Source organism: Pteronotus mesoamericanus, unplaced genomic scaffold (assembly GCF_021234165.1).
Source record: "Pteronotus mesoamericanus isolate MK-2021 breed Mesoamerican mustached bat unplaced genomic scaffold, CSHL_Meso_final scaffold_54, whole genome shotgun sequence".
Taxonomy (NCBI): Eukaryota; Metazoa; Chordata; class Mammalia; order Chiroptera; family Mormoopidae; genus Pteronotus; species Pteronotus mesoamericanus.
This window is the reverse complement of record NW_026555321.1, coordinates 14,932,920-14,957,969: the sequence shown is the minus strand read 5'-3', so window position 1 is coordinate 14,957,969 and position 25,050 is coordinate 14,932,920. Positions and strand designations below refer to the sequence as shown.

Below are 25,050 nucleotides of genomic sequence, written 5' to 3'. Positions count from 1 at the left end.
CATATTTATTGCTGCTAATCTACTTAGCTTCTTGTGCTGAATAAGGGATTGAACCAAATGACTAATAATGGTCCCTTCGATGTTAAAATGCTGTGATTTTATATAAGAAAAGAAAGAACATAAGATTTATGAACTGTTTCCCCTGGTCATATGAATTTCTCTTAAAGGCACTGGGATGGTAAAAATGTAATCAAACTGATCACATAGATTTTTCAATCTCACTTTTGTCACAAGTGTTCAAAAGTAGTCACAGTTGCTTTTTTTTTTTTTTGTCCTGTGCAGATCTGAAAACCATGAGTGAACGCCTCAAGAATAGGTACTACGTGTCTAAGAAATTATTCATGGCAGACTTACAGCGAGTCTTTACTAATTGCAAAGAGTACAACCCCCCTGAGAGTGAATACTATAAATGTGCCAATATCCTGGAGAAATTCTTCTTCAGTAAAATTAAGGAAGCTGGATTAATTGACAAGTGATTTCTTTTCCCTTTCTGCTTCTTAGAAACTCATCAAGCAGTGTGTGCCTAAAGCAAGGTGGTTTAGTTTCACAAAGAATTGGACATAATGTGTTAAAAATACTTGTAAATGTAATAATTAGCACTTTTGAAAAACAAACAAAAACCTCCTCTTAGCTTTTCAGATATGTATTTAAATTTAAGTCATAGAACATTTTTATTTTATGAAATAGAATTTTAATCTATTTACTACTATTAATGTAAATTTTCTATGGCATGTCCATTAGCTGAATATTCCATAATAGATGATCAGGGGTTTCCTCAAAACCTGTATATGAGGAAATTGCACATAGTACCAAGATTTGGGGGAATCCAGAAAATTTCAGACCATGAATGTTTCCATTTTTTCTAATGGAATGTGAGAATTTATTTTTATTTTTTTCTGAAGGATTTTTAAGGAAGGGATACATGATAAAAAGCCCATAAAAGGTGAAATATGTGATGTTTGAAGTCTCATTGTAGACTTTATATATATATATATATTTTAAAAACACTCATCTAGATGAGGTGCTTTGAGCAGTTCTGAAAAATGCAGTTCCACAAAAGCAACTGCTTTGATTCCTAAGGAAGAAATTCTAAATAATGCAAACTTTTTTATAAGCATCGGGTTTTTGATAATTCTGTCTACCTACAAAAAAACTTGTGAATGCATAACCACTATTTTAATAATTATTTTCTCTACACAAATGTGTAATATTATATTTGACTTCACTTATGCAGGCCATAAGTTCCAAAAGGCAATTTCCTGGGCCACAAAGGCATACATTTGAAAACACTTGAAATTGAATCAATGTGCTTTAATAGGAAAAGAAGTATAATCTATATATGTACCAAATATGGTGAATACTTGTTCTAGTAAGTAAGAATTTTTTCCTTTTTTATGATACACAACAACCCACTGATAATGTACATGTGGACATTTTCCTTTTGCATCTTCTGATTGTGTATATTCATTGCCTAAGTTGATTTAAATGACCACCAAGATTTATTGTCAGTATTTCAACACCTACAATTGGTTTGTAGACCCAAGGTAATATCCCACTAAAATCCATCATACCACCCGATTAACCTGTCTTGGGATTCCAGTGCTTGGAATTAGTTCCTGATTAACACTACATAGAAAAGTGGAACATCTGCCATCCCAGCTCTGGGAAAACCAACTAATATAAGACAATTGAAGGCCATCTTGATGGTCTCGACACTAATTTTTATGACACAAATTTATAAACTGATTTTTGTAAAGAACTAGGTTTTAAAAGTCTATTTAACATGATGTTTTCTATCAGCATAAATGAATTAAGACGATCATTTAAAGTCATTAAAAAACAGTTGCCAGAGATAATCTGCATGGAGGAAAAAAACTTACAAATGGCTATTAAGTTGGAAGTATTGTTTTTAATATGTAAGAGATATTCAGAATGCTCACAGTGAAAAATGCCTCAACTTTTTTAAGTATAAGAAACCACCTTGAGTGGCATCTAGATTTCTAATGAAGAAAGATGATACAGTTTGGATTAAGTATCTTGGACTGGTTTTGAACAGTGCTTTGTACTGGATCTGCTAAAGCATCTGTCCAGCTTGGTATCCTGTGAAAGTTTGTTATTTTCTGGGTAGACATTCTTATAGAGTATTGTCTTTAAAATCAGATTGTCTCTTCTATATTGAAAGCATTTTTATGTTTTCTAATTTAAAAATTAATATTTTCTTATAGATATTGTGCAATAAAGCTGAAGTAGGATGTGTGGTTTTTGCAAATGCTTTAACAGCTGATGAAATTTTACATTTGTAAAATTAATATATTGTACTGGTACAAAATAGTTTTAAATTATATTTTAAAAAGCTCTCAAATCTGGTGGTGTGTTTTCTTCTTGCAGATCGATTTTTAACAGGGAACATGTATGATCGATAGATGACCACTGATTATCCTTAATTCTTAGTTCTTAAGCATTGTGTCAACCATGTTTAGAATTGTCACATTTCTGGGAAGTTTCATAAAAATCTATAGCCCATCAATGAGAGATTTTAAACTTAACTGTATTGGTGTTACAGTTAACACAATACTCTTGAGTTGTCCACTGCATTTTGCCCACTGTCACTCATTAAACAGGGAAAAATCCAGCTAAAAGAGTGCTATTGGTTTAGAAATTAAATTTTTTCCCCAGTTTTTCTACTTTGCACCTGTGAAATAGATGAATGAGCAGAGATAAAAACACAGCTAATTTTTAGGTATGTTTCATATGAGCTTCTCATGTTACTCAAAAAAATCCGACTAGGAAATAATACTGTAATATCCTGTTGGGGTATGAGAGGCCCCACCAAAGAGCAGCCCTCTTCCTTTCTGAATTCTGAACTGAGAAGTCAAGAGCATAAGTCACATACAATTGCCAAAGTATCTTTATTAGTAACAAAATGGATATTGGAGAATATGGCTTAATATATCTGTGGAAGATGAGCTAATAGTGAACCTTAGAATGTAAGAGATATTCAGAATGCTTACAATGAAAAATGACTCAACTTTTATAAGTATAAGAAACCACCTTGAGTGGCATCTGGATTTCTAATGAAGAATGATAATACAGTTTGAATTAAGTATCTTGGACTGGTTTTAAACAGTGCTTCGTACCGGATCTGCCGAGGCATCTGTCCAGCTTGGTATCTTGTGAAAGTTTGTTGTTTTCTGGGTAGACATCCTTACAGAGTATCGCCAGCAGCTCTGCACCACTGCCAACTTCCCCCTTCAAGGACATGGCCTTCACCGTGAAGCCTGGTGCACAGCCAAGGGCAGTTGTGCTGCTGGAGGGCAGGCCAACGCCAAAGAGGCACAGGTGAGTAAGGAACAGAACATCCCCGTCCAGTTCCTTACTCTGGCTCACCAGCTGTGTAAGTCCCTCTCAGAAGAGGAATGAATTGGGGACAAAGAGAAGCTAGGGGGTGATGGATGTCCTTTACAGGAAAGTAAACATCTGGAATTGAGGTAAGTTTCCTTGTCAACCCCACTGCCAAATATTCATAGTAAAAAAATTCTATAATTACTTCGATTATACAATATGATTATAAACTTTGTTTTCTTTAGAAGAAAAGAAGACTTTGAGGTTTTCACATTACTTGGAAGTAAAATGTATAATTGTGGAACCTAAGAAGTAGAAATAGGACCAGACCGAGGTACTGTGGAGAGGTTAATAATGTGTCGTCCCCTTCGAGCCAATAATCTTCAGACCAACCCTCAGTGTTTGTTTAAGAGTCAGTGAGCTGCACAAGGAAGGGTTACCAGTGGCAGCTCTTGGCCTTTTCCTTGTTGTTCTGAGCTGTTCTGCTCCGCCCCCTAACTATCATTCTCCTTTTAGCAAAGTTAAAAACCCTAAAGAAAAGAGGGCAGCTACTTTGAAATTTCAAAAGTCAAAGCGACTGCAAGAGGTAGTAATTAAGTTGGCTTCTTTTTTTCTTTCTAGATGCTTGATACATATGTTTACATTTCTTGACTATTCAAACATTTTTTTTCCTGGCAGAAAGAAAGTGAGTGCGGAGAAGATGGTGGTTAGGGGCAGGGAAGGCGGTGGCGGGGGCTGAAGCAATACCTCTACTTGAGTCGTAAGGCTCTGGGTGGTGTATGTAGTGCTATTTACCTTCTCCTTTGGGTGCGTCAGTGCTATTAATATACATTAAAATGGAGATTGGCAGGGCCAAAATATTGTTGGTAATGCCATAGTTAGGTAAAGAGATGAAAGTGAACTTGAGTAAGTAGAAGGTTTCCAGGTATATTCGGAGGAAGAGCTTAAATAAAGTAAAAAGAAGATGGTGAGGCGGTGAGAACACTCGTGCGTCATGAGAAGACCTCTAGTGTATGTTATGTATATTTATGCTGTGGATTCTTCATGGGAGCATTTGTGTGTGTGTGTGTGTGTGTGTGTGTGTGTAAAAAGGAAGCTGTTTAACAATGATAAAGCTGGAGATTTTCTTTGGGTTTATTAAAAAAGCAGTATAATTTCAACAAAGCAGAGAAAAGCAAGGAAAACAAATGAACTTTCATCCTCCCTCCTGTTATTGGGAAGTCCAACACTTTAAGCTTGGCTGTTAGTTTAAAAAGATGTGAAATAGCATGTGTAATGTGTGTGTGTGACTTTTTTGAGCTAAACCAAAGGTGGTTAGTTTATCTAGGTTTAAAGTTCTTTAAAAGTAATCCCATGGAGAACTTGTTGGAAGCTAAGGACCTTCTCAAAATAATGCTCTTGCTCATGCTCACGTGTGCACTGTCTGCATACAAGTTTACCTGGTTCTTGGACTCTTCCTAAAATTCTTTGGTTTCTGTTCTTTGTTCTGCTAACCTCTCATTTTCTACAGTTAATAGATGGACATCTAATTTATACTTAAAAATATCCAAGAACAGAGATCTTGCCTTTTTGTGCAACAGACTGTCCCAACAACAGAATAGCCAAAGGTCTATAAGAAAGTCCTTGGGTTTGGTTGCTGTCGGCTGTTTTAGGGAGTTGAAGGGAGTATGCACTTGGTTCATGATAAGTTTGTGATCAAGCTCTAATTCAAATCGTTTTTCCACAGACTGCTATGAAGCAGGCATACCAAGTGCTGCTACTCTCCCCAACGCACTTCTATAGTTGCAGCTTTGTGCTATATCCCTCCTATATATTTTTTAACATTTTTCAAAATAGGAGTTGCCAGCTTTTAAAGACCTAAATCTATTACTGGAAATGAAATATAAATCATGTGACAAGGTAACACCTGTGAATTCAGAGGTGAGACATTAGTGTGAGGTTGCGTGACGGTTGATGATGTGTTGTGGGGATCAGGTTGCACAAAGTCACAAAACACCTTGCTTCAGGAGCCTGGGCTTCACTAGCAGGCCCGTAAGAGCCACTGAAACTTAGAGTATGCGTAGGTAAAAAAGTATTCAAGTGGTATGCATTTTCATGGGGAGGTCAGACATTGAATAAGTAAGTATAACGGTCAAGAATACTACAATGGAAGGTAGAGCTTACAATGGTGGTGCCAAGGGTGGCTTTGTCAACCTACAAGTTAAAAAGATACTTGTCAAGCATATGCAGCTTTAAGGAGCTTCCTAAGCACTCCCTTGTTCCCTTCCCCAACCTCAAAAAAATCACCATTACAGGGTCCTGTCTGTAGGGCAGTAGTGGAAGGCACTACAACCTTCCATTGTTGTAGTGCTGGGACAATAAAAAGGAAGGGACGATGCAGTAAGTGGGAGCTTGGGAGCTTCAGGAAAGCTTCCCAGAGGAAATGACTTAATCTGTGTGCTGGAAGGTGAATAGACTAAGGCAACAATTTGGAAGAAGGCAGGCAGCAACAATACAGGCTGAGAAATCCTCGAAGCAGTCAAGAATCTGAGAGGATCCAACAGGAGAGGTGTGGTAGAGAGCAGCAGGTGGTGCGAGATGATAGAGTGCCGTAATAGACCATATTGAGACACTGGATTTTATTTTAAGGGAAATAGGAAATGGCTGTGAAGCATGATCAAATTTTTGCCCAATGAAGGATGAGCTCATAAAAATTAGGAGACGTTAGCAAGCAAATCATAATCAAAAGTCAGCAGACACAACAAACAGCAAGTTTAGACACCTGTGAGAAAACACTAATACTCTGAAGGAAAATAAATGCTTATAATTGTTAAAAATAGAAAAACAGTGACGGGCTAAATAGACTATGTGTGATACAGCCAAGGATAGAATGAGTGACCTGGAATTTAGAACTGATAAAACAACACAGGTAAAGAAATAGGAAAAAGAAGGTAAGAGACAAAGGTTGGGCTATAAAACAATGTGAATTCCAGCAGACTATTTGTTTTGCTCATTGAGGTATCCCAAATGCCTAGAACAGTGCCTGAAATTAGTTAAGTCAAATTCCAGTGATTATTAGAAATTGTATAAGGAGAGAATGGGGAAAAGGCAATATTCAATTTTTACAATCAATAAAAGGCATGAGTATAATCAGTGATTCCCAAGCACAATTAATTGCTGACTTCCACTTCTTCCCATGAAGGTATAACTACTATGGGACTTGCTCACCCGCTATATGTGAACAAGTGAGAAAATTTGACTTGGTGTGTGAATAAACTGTTTTCAGAAATTAGACAATAGGTATTACAGGGCTGATCTCAGAGACACTGCAAATAAAGAGAGTGAGCCCCATGTCCATCCCATATTTCGTCCCACAGCAGTTTCAGAATTGTGACAAAGGGAATCCAAACAGACTCCAGTAGTGCCACTGAACTGAGAAGCTAGAGGATGAAGTTTTGAGGGAGCGAGAATTAGTAGCAGAGTATTAGAAAAGCAGGAGCTATGCAGAGAAAGCGCTCTAGAATTTTGCTTAGGGGTCCCCGAGTCTTTAGTTGAATACTAATTTTGCACGTGCGTAGGGTGACACTTCATGATGCTGGGGAAGGAACAGCTGTATGGTAAGTAATTACAGGGAAGGGTAAGCCAAACGACTCTCAGCTTACAGGGCTGGGAATCATTTATGCACCCAGCAGCGAGAGTGGGCAAACACGTGGCATATTCTGTGGAGACCTTAGATGTGTCATATCTTAATACTGGAGCTAAAGGAGCCCTAGAGTAAAAACTGCCTTAGACCCACCCCAAAAGCCCAAAACCAAGCCTAAAGAGGATCAAGCCCATCTCCAAGTAACTAAATTCCCCAACAAAGTTAAAAACTCTTCACAAGAATGTTAACAAAACCCAGCTTGTAAAAATGTCAAATTCCCAGTGTACAGTAAGTATTCAATAAAAATTATAAATACACAAAGCAAGAAAGAGATACATAACTAAAAGAAAAATTGACCAATAAAAACTGACCCAGATATGAGATGATGGAATTAACAATGATGTTAAAACAGCTTTTATAAACATAAGTATGCTCAAAGATACAAAAAAATGAGTACGAGGAGGAAAATAGATACACAGGAGTGGGCAAAGGTAAGTTACAATTGAGTACGTGAAATGGTTTATTGTTGTATTTATTTTCATTGTATTTATTTGTATTAGAACTGTAAACCTATTTTTTTCCCATCCCTGTGTATAAAAAGAGAACCAAATGGAGTTTCCAGGCCTGAAAAATTCACTGGATGGGATCAATAGAATATTTGACATAGCGGAAGAAAATAGAAGTAAATGAAGTTACGGCAATAAAAGCTATCTGAAATGAAACTTAGAGGGGAAAAAAGATGACAAGTCACAGGTGAAATCAGAAAATATCTTGAACTAAACGAGAGTGAAAACATTTGTGGAATGCAGCTAATGCAGTGCTTAAGGAGAAAAGTATAGCATTAAAATACTCATATTAATACAAGAGGTCTTAATTCAGCCCACCTTAAGGTAGAAAATGCGCAAATTAAACCCAAAGTAGAAGGAAGAATATGAAGGAGTACAAATCAATGAAATAGGAAATGAATGAACAAAAAGAAAAAAAATCAGTGAAATAACCTGTTCTTTAAAACATTGGTAAACTACTAGCTAGGCTGATCAAAAAGGAGAAAGCACAGACTACCAATATCAGGAAGGAAGGAGAGGCCATAACTAGAGCTCTTACATGCAGGATATTGAAAGGACAAGGGAATATTTTAAACAATATTATGCCAACCCAACCAATAAATGAACTATTTCCTTGTGTGACACAAGTTAGCAAAGTTGACTACAGGATATAAAATCTAAACATCTTGATATCAATTAAAGAAACTAAGTAAAAAAAAAACCTAAACAATGAAAAAGCTTTTTTTCAAAGAGAGCTCAAGGCACATATTGCTTCACTAGTCTGTTGAGCATTTAAGGAAAAGTAATATCCTACACAAACTCAGAAAAGAGGTATTTTTCAGAAAACATTTTATGAATCTAGGGTCAGGAAAAAATATATTACAAACCAATAACTGAGGAAAGATAACTGTAACCCATGTAAATACAAGGAATAGTATCTGGAATATATAAAGAATGTGTATTAGAAAAAGCTGTTCTAGTAGAAAAGTGGACAGAAGACATAACCAATTCATGGAATGAGAATGACCAATAAATGTGAATTCTTATAGGCAATTAATAAAATCTTAAAATAACTGAAACAGAAACTATTTCACACTCATGAAGAGGATTCTTGGCTAATTTTAATGTTCAATAACACAAGGGATAGTGGTGGGGAAACCCCAACTTAAATCGCTGCTAAGAGATTATTACCAGAATGGGTACAATCACTTTAGAGAGCCACTCCACTTCTAGGTGTCAACTCCATGAAGCTCATGTGTGTACAAAGATATAGAATAGTCACTGCAGCAATAATTTATAGTAATGAAAAAAGAGGAAACAAATTATCTCTCAAAAGAATGTTTTATTTATATAACAAAATACTGTACAACAATGAAAATTATCTACATTTGCCAACATGGATAAATCTCGAAAACGTTGAACTACCAGTTACAAAAAGATATGTACAATATAACATCCATGTAGAATGTTAAAACACAAAACAATTCTTAATAGTCTATGGGTAAATGCAACAGTGAGAATATAGAAATATTAAAAGAAAAAAAACACCAAATTTAGAATAATGATTTTGAAGACAAAGGAAAGGATCAAAGCTAGATCAGAAAATGCCAGCAAAGATCTATAAAAGTAAAGGCAGTAAATGATCTGGAGCTGGAGTGGGCAAACCTTTTCGATGAAGGGCTGGACAGTATATATTTTAGGTTGCAGGCCCAAGAGGTGAAATCAAAAGATTTTATGTAAGTACTTTATTAGCGTTCAAATTTAGTGTTTTTTTAAACACCAAAATTGATAGCTAGAATTCCCCCCCCCCCCCGCCCCCAACCTTTTGAAAACACAAAAACCACCCTCCCTGGCCAGGTGGCTGTTGATTGGAGCATCGTCCCATACAAGAAACTGTTGCAGTTTTAATTTCCGGTGAGAGTACATAACTAGGTTGCAGGTTCGATTCCCGGTTGAGGCATGTATGGGAGGCAAAGGATTAATGTTTCTCCCCCTTCCTCTGTCTCTAAAATCAATAAACATTATGGTTGGGTGCAGATTAAAAAAAAAATGAAAACAAACTTTTTAATTTGCAGGTTAAACAAAAACAGGCAGAGGGCTACGTTTGGCCCAAGGGCTATAGTTTGCTCACTGCTGGCCCAGAGCAGCATTTCCCAGTATAACTTTCTGTGGTGGTGGAAATACTCCTCCATCTGTATCATCCCCAATATGGCAGTCACTAGTCATATGCAGCTCTTAAGCATTTGAAATATGGCTACTATGAGAAATTAAATTTTAAATTGTATTTAATCTTAATTAAGATAACCATTCAAGAGTTTTTATAAATTTAAAGAAGAGGTAATAAGGGGAGTGGTTGAGTAAATAAAGTGGAAATAAAGATTGTGATGAGAGAGTAAGACATGAATCAGGACTGATATTTGAGAACAGGGACATACCAACTTAGTAGAAAAAAGTGCATGGCTTTGGGGGTCAGGAATAAAAAGGTTTTGGCTGATGAAAAGGATTTGGAGTGTGATTGATACAGAATGCAGTCAGATAGGAAGATAAGTCAAGAAAACTTGAGGTCAGGATTAAAGAGTTCCCTCAGTAGAAGAGAGTTTGTTGACTGTGGACCTGGAGATTCCACAATGGAAAGCTGAGAGAGTGTAAGGTTGAGAGTATGGTGGGGGAGCCAAGAGTTCCTTGGCAATGACTATAGAGAAAACCAAAGTGTGGGGAGAGAAATGTCCAAGAAGGATGAGAGCAGTGAAGGCTAGCAAGTAATATGACTAGGTTCATACTCTTGGATACTTAAAGAGCAGAAGAAAAACACAAGCACTATATTGTACAAATTTTATTGCTCTTTAAAAATGGATAACCTACATTGCTTTAAAGTTTAAAGAGGTATATACAAGCAGTGGCTTCAAACTTTCAGGACTGAACTAATTCTCTCATTGGTTGATCAAAAATACAAAAACAATCCTTGGCATCATACATTTAACAATTGATTTTTATGACGAAATAAGTAACTATCCTGAAAGTCCATGACATAATTTGTGGTTTTGCTGAGGTATCACTTTGAGCAATATACATCCAGAGCTTGGGGTTCAGAGTCAGTTACTTACTTAGTCCCTCATCTTAAGCAACCATTAATTCTCTTGTCATGAGCTTGTACATATTTTATCTGAGGAATTAAATACAACAATGGTATAAGGGAACCACGAACAATAGGATATACCCTACTATGAATGGCAAGAATTTTATTAATTAATTAATTAATTAAATCCTCACTGAGGACAAACACTGATTTTAGAAAAAGAGAAGGGAGAGAGATGGAGAGAAACATCGATTGGTTGTGTTGAACATGCCCCAACTGGGTACCGAGCCTGTAACCCAGGCATGCGTTCTGACCATGACTTGAACCCGTGACCCTTCAGTTTACACGATGATACTCCAAACAACTGAGCCACTCTGTTCAGGGCAAGAATTTATTTCATTCAAATATTGTATAAGGTGTTTCAAAAGATCCTCAGCCTGTTTTCAAAAATCATTCTAATATTCCCCACTTAAGGGAAAAATAAAAGTGCCAGAAACTTATAATTAAAATATCTTATTTGAATAATTACTAATTTCCAAAACGTTGGTATAAGATACATTTTGACTAAAATTAAGGGTTCTAGGCAGTATAAGAAATCTAACTATAATAGTGCTTAAGTCCAGTTATTTATATTTAAATGAAAAAAATAAACCAAATCTATTAAAGGCTTAAGGAAAAAGATAACATTTGAAATATTGTCTTTAAGCAATGTTCATAATACAAAGTCCTGTCAAGAGAGTATTCAGTGGCAATAGCTGAACCCACTTGTGTGCTATCTCACAGATTCTCTTGGAGCAATAGAAGGGGGTGTAGGATGATTTAAACAGCATCCAACAAATGCTTCATTGTATTTTCTTTATACTTTTTTTTTTAGAACTCCGTCTGCAATCCCTTTTTTGCTTGAAAACAGGTGAATTCAAGAAACATAAATCTGTAAAAGGGTCTCCTCTTCTTAGTTTCCTATAAAGGTAAAAAGAGTTCTTTAGCACCGCAGTCAATACTTTCTCTTTGGTATAAAGTTATTGTAAAATATGCCAGTGTTAATATTCCCACTTCAGTTTCATCAAAAGTTTATACTTCAAATAAGTCTCTTGAACAAAGCTCCTTAACCTTACTCTCCCAAAATGTTGCATTAAAAGCTAGTTCCCACAAATTAAATACTTACGAAGCGAGTGTGGGTTCCTTATAGTTCACGCTGACTGTGCACCTACGCTTAGGCAGAGACACTGCTGGGCTTTCTTTATTCTTTTTTGGAGAAAGAGAAAGTTTTCTCACTTTCACTTCAGGATGCAAGGGGACATTGGTGATATCCTTCAGGCTACAGTGAGGTGACTGGTGAGTTTCAGGTAGTGCACCTACAAAAACAACTTTTACTGAATATGGTCCAAAAAAAAAAAAAAAAACCCCAAAAGAACCTCATAGGAAATTAAATTGTATGTAATTATATATTCTAAATATATATAACATCCAGCATTTATATAGATTTTTAACCTATCAATCATTTTTTCATCCCAGGTGGCACGGAAATATTAATTATTGTAGGTGTGAGGAACTGATACAATAGTTTACTAAAAGTTAAAATTCTTAAAAATTAAAAAAACTTAAAATTCTTCTAGGATAGCTTGGACATAATGAATTAATTTAAACTATGGAATTTCATTTTAGTCACACTTTGTTCTTTAGAATCATCAAGACCTCTATTTCTATCAATAACCAAATTTTATCACTGTGGCTTCCTATAGTCTTATAAATCCACTTAAACTCACTCTGTTAAATAAACGAGACCTCTAAATCACAGCGTCTTATGTAAGCCACGAGAAATGGGGTTCCTTCTAGTAAAGCTAGTAGGTTAAGAGTTACCCAATATTTTTCCTACCATAAGTATCAAAATTATTCTACTTTGAAATTACATCTATATTGGGAGACAGACACCCAGCACACAGTAAGGACACTGCAAGACAACATCTTCAAAGAACTTTAAAAACAGTCATTTTCTAAGAAAAAGTAAATTATAACTATAAAATGACTTTATATTTAGTAACCCTGTTCTCCAAGGTTATCTGGGTTTCAAAATTCTTTTTTTGTCCCCACATAAGCATATTGTACTACACTACTTATTCTCATTTTCAGTTTGGAAAACGTGGTTAAGCAATACCATTAGATCAGCTGTCATGTTCTAGAAAATTTAACATATATACGTATCCCCCAGGGAACTTGTTAAAAAGATGCAGATTCTGATTTAAGAGTAAGGGGTATAACCTGAGATTCTTCAATTGTAAGAAATCCAGGTAATGCTGATCATGAATGTCCAGGGGCCACACCCTGACTACCACTATTTAGAATGTACTTTATTTTCTTTTAAAAACTTAGGGGAATTTTCCAATGTACACAAAGATGGAGAAAACAGTATAACGAACCCACAGTTACCCATCTTCAGTAATTATCAACATTTTGCCAGTTTTGTTTATTTTAACATCATTACAGCATATTTTTTTAAAAAGATATTTGCATGTTATCACCACCTAACTGGCTGACCTTGGAAAGTTGCTTAACATTTAGGCTTTAGTTTCCTTATAAACAAAACAAACATGATGACACCTTTACAAATGACATAGCTTGGCAAAAATTTGAGAATGATACAACCTGATTGTATATGTTATTTTTACGAAACTAACTGAAATTCCCAGATGAGAATCTTTGTAGGCAGGGGCAGGCTTGCATGCTCAACCTTTGAATCACGCTGACATTTGATCTTACAAAAGGATGCTAACAATACTAAGTCCATCAGTTGCATTTTTTGGACTTTATTAGGCCACCTTCACTAACTAGAAAATTATTTAAAATCATAGCTCCTGTCAAACTGAATATAAAGCAAAGCCATTATATGACAGATCACTGGGTTTAAGTTTGAATTCATTTTTAAGGGAATGTTTCAGTTGAGTGCATAAAAGATATTTTTAATTCAACCTAACTTCACAAAAATGATTTTCCATTGCCTTGGAAGGCTTCATTTACTGAAAGTAAAAATGCTTCCTCCTTAACAAGTAGTATTTATTTAAAAAAAATTTTTTTTATTGAATGTATTGGGGTGACATTGGTTAATAAAATTATATAGGTTTCAAGTGTACAGTTCTCTAACACATCATCTGTATGTTGCACTGTGTGTTCACCACCCAAAGTCAAGCCTCCTTTGGTCATCATTTATTTTCTGTTTACCTTCTTCTACCTCCCTCCCTATTTGTTCTTAAAGAGGATTTAATTAACTTAAGGCAGTTCAGAGCAACACAACTGTGATTTTCACCCCCAGCCCCCCACTATTTAATCAGACTGTTACTTCTCCCAAAGAGACAGATGGCAAGTCTCTAAACTCCCCCAAAGGAACAGATGGTAGGTATAGTATATAAGCATTAGGAGTGATCATTTATCATAAACATTAAAAATGCAGGCAAACAAGTAGACCACTTACTGGTAGGAGTTTTTGTTGGCTGAGAACCCTCTCCTTCTTTTTCTTCCTTACACCTTAGTGCCCTTTTGGATCGAGGCCTGGTGACTGGGCTCCTATATGAGTCACTGGCAAGACTTGGACTGTACTTGCAATTGGGCAAATAGAGGTCATCAGACTCATCCCCAGAACTGCTTGATTCACAGCTGCTCACTTCGAATACATTGCTGTTTTCTTCTCTTTTACAATCATTGCCCATTTTTTGTCGGAAAGGAGTAAGATGAACACATTCTTCTGAATTAAAATTGTAAGCATCATTGGAAGTGATAAAATCATCCAACTTTGTTTTGGAAACAGGTTTTTTAATTTTATTTTTGCTGCCTTTATATTTAGATACAAATTTTGATTTTCTCCTTCTGTTAGCTCTTCTTTTCTCTTCTCTTTTTCTTCTTTGTGCATCTCTATGCTTATTTTTAGTTTGCTCAGATTTATTCTCTAAAATGTCTTCATTGATTTTCGTGTAACTTTCTGGATGAACCAGCTTTGGTGATAGGTTAATTTGATCCTTGTTCCATTGACAAGCACTTTGTTCTACATTTTCAGATATGTGCATGTTTACTAGTGGGTCTGCAAATCTAATTGTTTCCAGTCCAAAAGATGGCTCTGACATAGGTCTGATTTCAAAATTATCCAAGGTGGTGATTTGGCAGAGATTATTAAACTGTTTCTTTAGATTGCGACGGAGAGATACCGTTCTAGGTAAGATATTATCAGCAGGCTTATCTTCACCTGAATCCAAATCAAATCCCATTCTGTCGTGAGGAATAGTAGGTATTTGCTCTGAGAATTTAAAAAATGAGAAGTTTTACTTAATGAAAATTTTAATTTCAAGGATCTTAGAATTCAAAGTTAAAAATAGAATAAATGAAAACTTATTCTGTAGTTTCCCGACGTTTATTGTATGTAAATAAAAATCTGGGGAACTTAATATCACCATTGATTTATTAGGCAATGATCAATTGATGGCTTATATCTGACCTGTGGAAGAATCTTATATAATTTTCAAAAATATTCTAATTTGGGGTTTTATGTGCTCCTCATTTAAAAAATAACTAGTAGTTTATCTATGTGTATAGGATTGAGAGGGAAAGAACCTCATATTCCAAAGTAGGACAAGTACACCAAGAAAGTGGGAGCTAAGTTGTCTTGAAAAATGAGTAAAATTGGGATAATTGGAAAGCCTTTCAGGTAAGAAATATAAGAATATAAAAGGTTTTTGTTATTTTTTAAGAAAAATGAGGATATTTGGTGCTGCTTTATTCAGATGCTTGACCAATTTAAGTAGAGGATTGATTGATATTTGAGAACAAGGGCACACTGATTTAAAAGTAGAAAGGAGGGCATGGCTTTGGAGGTCAGCTTTGAGTTTAAACCTTAACTCTTACCATCTCATAACTTCTTATGAGATACTTCTACTTCTTTGGGTCCATATAAAACGGGACTGACTGTACCTATATTGCAACGTTGTTGTGAAAGTTAAGTGAGACAATATACGTAAAATGCGTAACAGAGCTTGACATATTGTAGGACTCAGTAAATTGCAGCCATAGTTATAGTCAAGGTTTCTAACTAGAGATTTGGCATAATAAATGAGTGAATTTTAAAACTGTTATTATTCTGTGTAAATTAAACAGATTTGCTTTGAGCAGAATACCAGGCAAGAAGATTTAAAAAGCTAAAAAGGATAATTGGAGCAATTTAATTACGTTACTTATTCTCGAAGACCTCATCTGGCCCTTATCAGATTTTCACGTGAATTACCTTCTATTTGGAATGATTCTCCTTGTCCTGGAGAGTGAGCTTCCTGAAGAGGGGCTTGCCTTAGAAAACACCATTGAACACAGAAATTTAATTAATTACTAGGTAATAAAAATAATTTTGAAATTTTCTTTAAATTTTTATTTCCTTTTAGCATTATTTCATAATTCCATTCTAAATCAGTATATCTGTTTTACATCAAAGGAAACCCAAAGCATTTATATTGATTACAAGGAGGCTGATTTGTTACAACTGATATTCAACTCCTACTGGAATAAATAACATATCCAATTGGACAGTTTCTCCTTAAAACATGCCATAACTTGTAATTTCATTTAACTGGAGAAACAGCCAATCAGAATTGACTTATAAAATATATGAAAGAAATGCAGTTTGATTATTCAGCTCTTTAGGAGCCTGCTTTATCATCAGCTGAACTGTGATTTTTTTTTTTGCGTAGTACCTGCTTAACTACTGAAGTTAACACGTTCATTTTTTCTTAAAAAAAACCTTGTCCCTCTTTGGTGTATGGAAAAATAAATCTTTTTATGTTCTAGTACTGTTACTGGCTGTTTCATTTTAATTTTAACTTTATTCTTTATTTACTGTAGAGAATTTTCACTTTTAGACATAAAAGTTTACAGATTTAGGCAACAGTTATGGCAACAAACTAATAACAATTTCAGAAATTTTATAAAGACTCAATTAACTCCTTTTACTTTTGGCCTGTTACATAAATATTTTATCAGCTGTTAAAGTTCAACAGTTTTAGATTTATTAAAGTTAATATGGGGATATACATCACACTAGTGATTAGTTCTGTAAGGAAGCGGGGCACAGACTCAAAAGGGGTATGAAGGAATGGTCTGTAACAGTAGTTCCTACTTGACGACAATTACAGCCCCCTAGGGGATGCTTGGCAATGTCTGTAGACATTTTTGTTTCTCATAACTAGGGGAGAGGAGAGCTACTGGCATGTAGTGGGTAGAGGCCAAGGATGAAGCTGTATTTGCTGAGGACAGCTCTCCACAACCAAGAATGATCTGGCCCCAAATGTCATAGTGTTAAGACTGAGGAACCCCCGGCTGGCGTGATGGCAATGCTCTACATCCTAATCGAGGTTTTGATTTGACTGTACATTAGTCAAACTCATTGAACGTGTAATTAACATCTGTGCATTTTACTGTATGTGATTATATCTCAATAATTCATAAGCAGACAAATAAAGTGTACCTGATCTAAGAGACAGGCAAGAGGGTATCTGGGATCTGACTGTACTGTGGAATAAATTGGTTTGGCAAGCGAGTGTGACAGTGCTGTTAAATGTTTTCTTTCTTTTCTAAAACAGACTCTTTGTAGTACCAGCAAAATACCATCATTTGACTAACCAGTCTTGCTTAGAATAAAATCTTGGCATAAGAAAAATATAACTGAATGGAATAATTTAAAAGCTTCTTATTCTTAGACATCAAAAAAGTAATTATAAGGAAGATTTGGTTTGGTTATATGTTGTATAACAGCATTTCAACACATCAAGTTTTCTTAATTATATTCTCAGTAGTGACTACATCAGACTCAAAATATAAGAGTCAATATGATGCAAATTTCCTTTCATAAACGGATCACAAAATTACACCTCTTTGGGTATTAACAAGCCTAATAATGAATTTGATACTAACGGTAAATCCTTTGCAGATAAATCCCCGGCATTGCTGCCACTATTGCAGTCTATTCCAGAGGAACTTACTTCATGATTCTGTAATGTATCAAAAGAAAGAAACCACTAGTAAAACTGAAATATTCATAACAAAACATTCATTTATTCAAAAATAAACACTTATTGACAGTCTATTATGGTGCCAGGTGCTGTTCTAGGAACTGAGTCTATAGCAGCTGGAAAAAAAAAAAAATTTAGTCCTACCCTCTTAAAACTCACATTTTAGTGAGAGAGAAAATTTTTTAAAAAGACAGACATAATTTCAGATAGTCTTAAGTGTTATGAAGAAAATGCTCGGAGTGACGTGGCAGGGAGTAATCAAGGTGAAGGGCTCTTTTAGATAGAGTGACTTTTCATCTGAAATCTGAAGAATGCAAAGAGCCAGTCACTGAAAGAGCACGGGGAAGAGAAAGCTGTGGAAACAACAAATGTAAAACTCATGTAGGAAAAACCTTGCTTTGTTAAGGAAGGCCACTGTGGCAGGGACATAGTCACTGAGAACAGTAAATGTGCACACAGGCCAGACAATTTACGGCCGAGAGCCATGAGTTTGGATTTTAATACAAGTGTGGCTTAAAAGATCACTCTGGCCATGTGTGACACACGGACTGCAAAGAGCCAAGGGCAGAAGGAGTGAGTCACCTTAGTAAATGAAACAAGACATACTAGCTAGGACCGGAATTCTGTGGCTCTGCAGGTGACAGCAGGTGGAAGGTCTTGACATAATCAAGTGTGCTCAGATTGAATAGGGGTTGAGGTGGGGACAATGAGAAAGGATGGCTTCTCATGATTTTGAGTTGAACAAATGGGTAAAGCCGTTTTATTGAGATGGGTAAGACAGAGGGAGGCAGAAGTACACAATATCTTTCTCAGGGAGGGAGTTTTGCTTTGTACAAAATATGAGATCCTTTATAAATATTTAAGTGGATATATCAAGTGTGTGTGTAGGTCCTGAGCTATAAATTGGGAAGTTATTGCAGGTAGGCAGTATTTAAAACTATGGGAATGGATAAAATGGGTCTAGGACAATTGACATTTAAAAGAAGCCAGCAAAAGAGACTGACATGGAACAGTCAGAAAGGCAGAAACAAAACTAGGAGAAGATGGTAAGAAAGCTAAGAGATCAAAGTGCTTCTGGCATAGCGAAACCCCTGTGTTGTATATTACTTCAAGGTCAAGAAGAAAGAGAAGTGACCATTGAATTTGGCATCATGGAGGTTTGGGTGACCTTGACACAGAATAATGATAGAATGACACGGATAAAGGCCAGATAAGAGTGAGTTCAAAAGTGAATGGAAGCTGAGGCAGTGAAGACATCAAGTGCTCTGTTCTCTTTGGGAAAGTTCTGCTGTGAATGGGAGCAGAGAAATAAGCAGATAGAGATGAGATCAGGAGAGGTTTCATTTATTTTCTTTTCCTTTGAAGGTGAGAGATGCTAAAGCACCTTTGTATGATAGAATGATTCAGCAGACCGAGATACACATTGGAAGGGAGTGCAAACTTTTGGGAGCCAAGTCCTGGGGGAGAGGAGAAGAAGGAAACTGAGGCACAGGGGGAAGGCCTGGCCTTTGGTAAGAGCAGTGACACTTCTGTCACTGCAGCAGCAAAGGAAAGATGGAGAGCGTGAGTACAGATAAAGGCAGATTTGTAGACCTGGGTTAGGAAGATGAGAGCTCCAGTACAATTCCTTACAAGTCATTCTAACTCAGTTCAGCTGGGTTTTTTGGGAACTTGATGCACATATAATGTGCTAATTTATAATGAGCTAACTTATAATGAGTAGGTTAAAACTGTTCATCAGAAACAAAACTAGAAATTTAATCCCATTAAAAGTTTTAAATTTATTATTAGCACAGATAATGTTCTAAACTAGTATTATTACGGGGTAAATAAAGGAGAATATTTACCTACAGAGTAATACAATTAAAAAATCATTAAAATGATCCATTATAGAGTATAGGGAACAAAAGGCTATTAGAAATTAATTTCTGATTAATTAAAGCATCTTCTTATTAAAGCACTTTAAGCTTCTCCATCACTGCTAAATGACTTGCTAAACGACTTGCTAAACATGGAGGCACAAGTATAGACTAATGGTTGAGAATGAGTGACATAAGCAACATATGGCAGAAAACAAACTCTGATGTTTTAAATGCTAAGAATACTTTTGCCCAGCCACTAACAATATGTTTTAATAAATACTCAAAAATCATTGATAAATGCCAAAAGGCCTGCAGTAACAGAGTTTTGCCCCGAGTGTTTTTGTGATTATCTCATGGAGTACTTATTGTATGTTATTCTATGTGTGATTTTACCAAGAACTTTGGAAAGGGAAGAGGCAGATTCAAATGTCTTTGAAGAATTTTTTTCCTCACTAGTTGACAGAAAAAGGAAAAAAAAATTAGGAAAGATTACATTCTGAAGAAATAAAATGTTATTAAATAATCTAACTCTCACATGAACGTAAAGAAATCATATTAATCTTTATAAAGATAATTCTCTACTACACTATATAATACACACACACACACACACACACACACACACACTCTCCATATATCACACATAGAAAAAATACGGAACCCTCTTAGTTTTAGGGAAGCAAGAACTCTCACTGACTCCTGTCAATAGAGAGGTGACTTAATTCCTTTCTCAGGTTCATATTCCTACCCTAATCCCTATGGCATGGCTTTCTTTTCTCATCTCCTGCTAACACAGCTATCTTCTCTGGCACAGCAAACAAATGGTCTCCAGGGAAGAAAGTAAACTGTTCATTAACACCTGACACTCAACACTGCTTTTCTCTTTCTCTGCCTTATGAGTTTCCCTGGTAGTGGCTTCTGGGAGAAGGAATGGCTGACTCATCATTACTCTTCTCTGGATTAACATGCAATAAGACACAAAGAATATCCTAAATCAAGCTTTCTCCATGTCTGTTATATTGTGGCTGGCTCTTCTATGTAACCTTAGACACAAACAGAATCAGACTGAAAATGTGGACAGAAAAGTGTTCAGGACATTTCTTGCTTGGGAATTCATGTATAACCTTCATTTAGCCAACTAATAGGTAAAAATGATTCTCTAAAAGCACTTAAATACATCCCACTCCCAAATCACAAGGTACTTCATATAACACACCACTAGATGTAGCAAAACTATATAGAAAAGCTGAGATTGATAGCACCATTAATAGTTATTAGTAATTAAATAACATAATTGATGTAAACTACTAATTCAGAGCTTTACCATTATTTTCTAAGAAATTCAACATTTATAATGACAATACCTGAGCAGGTTCTTCTGTTTGTTGTGAAGTAAGTTTTTCTTTCAATGCATATAACTGATATGTGAGGTAGTAACATTGTTTTCTCAGCTGTAGGATGGTATCTTGGGCTTCTCTCACTTTGGATTTTTCATTTTCCAAAGCTAAAACTAACATTTTGTTGTTGTCTTGGTAGTTTTTCAGCAATGTAGAAGTGTTGGCTACAAGAGGATAAAAAGTTTTTTTTTATTAGTTATTAAATCCAAACTTAAAAAGTGATGTAAAAGGACAACAAGAAAATCTTACTGATTATTTGGCATGGTGGAGCTATAAAAGACTTTCGTTTGCCAATCTCTGCCAAGTTTTTATTCCTTTTCTCTTTCATCCGTTTCTTTATGTCTTCAAGACTGTCTTGAAAGGACTTTTTGAGGTTCCTTTCCTTGGCCATCTTCTACCTAGGAATTTAAAGGAATAAACAATATTTCATTTTTCTAAAAGATAGTATCAAATATAAAACAAGCTTGAAAACACAGGCTGTTCATAAATGATTAAATAGAGACATAGTAACTGAAAAGTTAGCTCAAAGTACATAGCTAACCTGGTGATAACCTGGATTTTGTAGCTTTTAAATCTCATTAATATTTTGGGCATAATATTGTCCTCCTCGGGTACTTTATAGGGAAGGTTTTAATAAATATGGATTTACAACCCAAAGATTGTAATATACCACTTATTTATTCTTTAACAAGTACTCACTGGGAGCTTACCATATAGTAGGCACTATGGGAAAATTTAATATTCTGTTTTCATTATTATTACTTATGTGTCCTACAGGCAATGTTTATGACCAACATTTAATGTTTATTAAGCTTATAGCATTAGTTCAGAGGCAATCATATATCTGGGCTTTGTGTTCCAGCTTTTCTGTATATTGTTAATTTATCAGATTGGGTCATGTGATTACTTCTCGCCCCTGCTCTTTTAATCCAATATTCTTTAAGATATGCATATACCCTGAAGAAAGTCAAAGTGATCTTCAGAGGTTTAAATTATGCAGCACTACAATTTTAATAGGCTGTTATAACAATGATAGAGCTAGAACCAGCAGGAACCCCAGTTCAGCACAGGAACATGTCAGTTTTCTTAAAGTTATTCTAACATTCAGGGCTGCTAACTCCCAGTGCATCGTCAATATGGCAAATCAGACATTAAATAATGACTGTTTTACAATACAGTTAAAAGGAGCAAAACAGCATTGACAGTGGAGTATGCTATTGAGTATATTGATACATAAGTATACTTAAATCTTTCAATGAGGCAAATCAGATAGGCTTCATTCAGTCTTTGCTACTAAGCATGTCGAACTATTTTTTTCTGAACATTTACCCTAGACTACACTTCTGCAGATCTTCATACTGCAAAAAAGAATTATATCCTACAACAATCTATGTATACAATTTTCACTACAAAGTCTACCTTCATCTCCTCTTTGTCAAAAAATTCCTGAAACTTAAATATTCTTGAGGATTTTCTCCAGGCCTCCCTTATTTTCCTCTATGCAGTGTCTGGGGTCTTAAATTCAGATATTGTAGATCTCACTTAAATATTTCCTTTCTGCCAACATCAACACACGATATACTGGGATCTTCCCAGTACAGAAAACACAACTATTTTTAAAGCACTCAGTGAGTTGTATAAAACAATGTACCACAATGTAGCTTTTGAAGGTCCAGTTGGAGATGTTTGAGAGCCATACCGATTAAACATCAGATCAAGTTTGTTTAGTTGCGGTATTTTAAAAACGAAGTGTTGCCTGAACAATAAAAAACTAAATTTAATCAACTTAATATCCCCCCAAATTGCCGTACCATATGTTTTATTTCCTGTCTAGGCCGAAGACGATACTAACAGGGAGGAGGTGTGGCGGAGAGCACAAATGAAAACAGGTTACAGTGCGAGATGACAGTCTCGATCTGTATCGGTAAGGGGTCTGCGTTAAAAAAAACAGAACACCTTAGACTATTTGATCTCTGTCCCATTCTTTCTTTCACTCCTGCCGCTGAGGCACCCAGGTGGGGCGCTGGTCAGGCCTGCTTCTCCAGAGTGAGCGACCAAACAAAAGCGGAGGGATGCACAAAAAACAGTTGCCAAGTTTGTGTGCCCGCATATTGAGCCTGGCTTTTAACTACTTTAAATGCTTTATCTGCACATCACTTAATTCACACCATTCTACAAGGCAGGAGGTTCAGGTCCCCATTTATTTAACAGAAGAGGAAATTGGATCATCTGGAAGCACGGGTCGAGGGGCAGGACAAGAGAAAGGCACCAGGTCGGGCCGACCCCACAGCCTGAGTTTTTGGCCACCGATCTAAGACCGGCAGAGAGACCCTAGGGGGAGAGGAACAGGGGTCACGACGCCTCCGATCGACACCAGAAAATCCTGTGGCCTCCTCTTTGTCCGAGGGGTTTCAGGAAAGCCAGCGGGCGGGGGTGGGTGCATTGCTGGAAAGGGCCAGGAGACCCGCCTCCCACAGGTACGTCCGCAACGATACCTTGGCCACCACTTCTGCAGCCGCTGCTTCCCTCCTCACATTCCAAGGCTCCGCGAAACTGTCCTGCGGAGCGTGCTCAGGGTTTCCGAACCTCCAGGCCCAAAGCACAGGTTCCCGTCAACTACCGAATACCGCCACCACATTCGAAATTCGCATCCGCGCTCATCCATTGGCTGGCGGGAAGGCTGTCACGTGAGGGGAAGGCGCAGTTAGGACGCAGGCAGGGCCCCGCCCCTCCGCGCGTCCTCGCGTTACGCACTCTCCTCCTGCATCCACATCCGGGCATCCACAGTCTCAGTCCCGGGTGGGCGGAGTCTCATGTGTGACCCTGTCAACCTGCCTGCACTTTTCTGCTCTAGTTGTTGGCTTTTAGGGGTGGAGCCGCTCCCGGACATTTGAGGGGTGGGTCTTTTAGGGCGTCCAGAAGCTTCCTGTTTCTTTATTTTTGCAGTGTCTCCTCTTCGAGGTTGTGCTCTAGGGTTCCCTCTTGTGAGAAGAATCTCCTTGGTTTGTTGCCTGCCCAAGCAGTCGAACTGCAGCGCGGGGGCAGCTTTTCGGGAGCAAATTTTGGATTAACAGGATATTACTGGAGGAGTTGCAGATACCTGAAGTATTCAACTCCAGGTTCTTGCTCTTGCCCGGCTACCTCCGGCTCTTTAACCTTCAGGAAATGGCACCGGCATTGATCCAGTCACTGACCCGGGAGTCTGGGGAATCTTTATCATTTTTTTTTTGTTCTTTAGCCTTTCATCGTCCAGTCAGTCAGCCAGTCCTGTCAATTCTGCTTTCTAAGTCTTTCTCACGTCCAAACCTCGCTATTTTCCGTCCTCTAATCCAGCCTACTTCCCTTCTGTGAGCCGCGCAAGCATCTGTTGACTCCACTCTTCGTTCTTCATAGCGTGTCATTTTGACAAGGCAAATATGATTCACTATGAAACTCAAATTATGGCTGCCCACGGCAATTAAGAGCTCGTAGGTGGTCCTTGAAGAGCCCCATGGTTCCTGGTTCCCCCTCTTCTGAATTTACTTCGATTTCCTTGTAATTATTCCTGCTTTTGCTCATGATATTCTGTTTGTCAAGAAGTCTTTTCTCCCCCTGAGCCCCACTTACTCTTACGCGTGCTGCAGGTGTCACTGCACAGCTAATTTCTTCCAGAAGACTTACCGTCCCCGAAGCTCCGTTCACAGCCTGCTTTGTGCTTCCTTAGGGCCCTGCAGGACCCCCTTGGTATTTCTTGTGGCACTGAATTGTCATTCATTGCCTATTTATTCAAGTTGCATAAGGGTAGGAACTATAATACCTGCTCTTAGTTAGATCTTTAGCATCTGTTTAGTAATTTGAAGTTGGTGAATAGTCACTGGGAAAATAAAACAATGGATAAATAAAACCTGAACAAGTGCTTTTAATTTAGGCATTCAATTTATTATAAAGTTGTTTTCTAACATTTAGTTAGTGGGATAATCACATTGTAAGGTATAAAAACGTTGAATCACTATATCGTACACCTGAAACCAACTACAGTTAAATAAAAATAAATTTTAAAAAAGATAACATTTACCCCATCACCCTAGTCTAAGACTCACCTCAGGCCTTCCTGGTTTAAGTGGAAGAGATTAGAACATCCTTCTCCAGCCAACAACTTGTTCTCCAAGGGCCATCCACCAGATTACTTT

The 25,050-nt window shown here is 36.8% G+C and overlaps 2 protein-coding genes across 4 annotated transcripts in view; one reads left to right on the top strand and one right to left on the bottom strand.

Moving 5' to 3' along the window:
* KAT2B (lysine acetyltransferase 2B) overlaps positions 1-2,362 on the top strand; it is a 93,083-nt gene extending 90,721 nt beyond the window's left edge. The window contains exon 18 of the mRNA XM_054595554.1: positions 283-2,362. Coding sequence (XP_054451529.1) covers positions 283-476 — 194 coding nt within the window. The 3' untranslated portion in view covers positions 477-2,362. The remainder of the gene's footprint in view (positions 1-282) is intronic.
* Positions 2,363-11,427: 9,065 nt separating this feature from the next.
* SGO1 (shugoshin 1) lies at positions 11,428-21,272 on the bottom strand. 3 transcript variants are annotated; one of them, XM_054595877.1, is made up of 7 exons: positions 21,131-21,272; positions 20,849-21,045; positions 17,525-17,601; positions 15,849-15,907; positions 14,052-14,867; positions 11,751-11,940; positions 11,428-11,545 (listed from the first exon to the last, which is right to left on the bottom strand). In XM_054595877.1, exons 1-7 carry the CDS (start codon positions 21,270-21,272, stop codon positions 11,428-11,430), a joined length of 1,599 nt encoding a protein of 532 aa, XP_054451852.1. The 3 variants fall into 3 exon arrangements, with proteins under 3 accessions (XP_054451852.1, XP_054451853.1, XP_054451854.1); XM_054595878.1 differs by having other exon boundaries at positions 14,817-14,867; XM_054595879.1 differs by lacking the exon at positions 14,052-14,867.
* Between the last annotated feature and the right edge of the window lie 3,778 nt (positions 21,273-25,050).

What these genes read in the sequence shown, in the direction of transcription:
- SGO1 (XM_054595877.1), bottom strand. Translation starts at nt 21,272, where the DNA reads ATGGCCAAGGAAAGGAACCTCAAAAAGTCCTTTCAAGACAGTCTTGAA. An exon ending in AGAATCATTCCAAATAGAAG is followed by an intron (nt 14,868 to 15,848) that starts GTAATTCACGTG and finishes TTAAATTCTCAG; the next exon opens with AGCAAATACCTACTATTCCT. An exon ending in GCCAACAAAAACTCCTACCA is followed by an intron (nt 11,941 to 14,051) that starts GTAAGTGGTCTA and finishes TTGTTTTTGTAG; the next exon opens with GTGCACTACCTGAAACTCAC.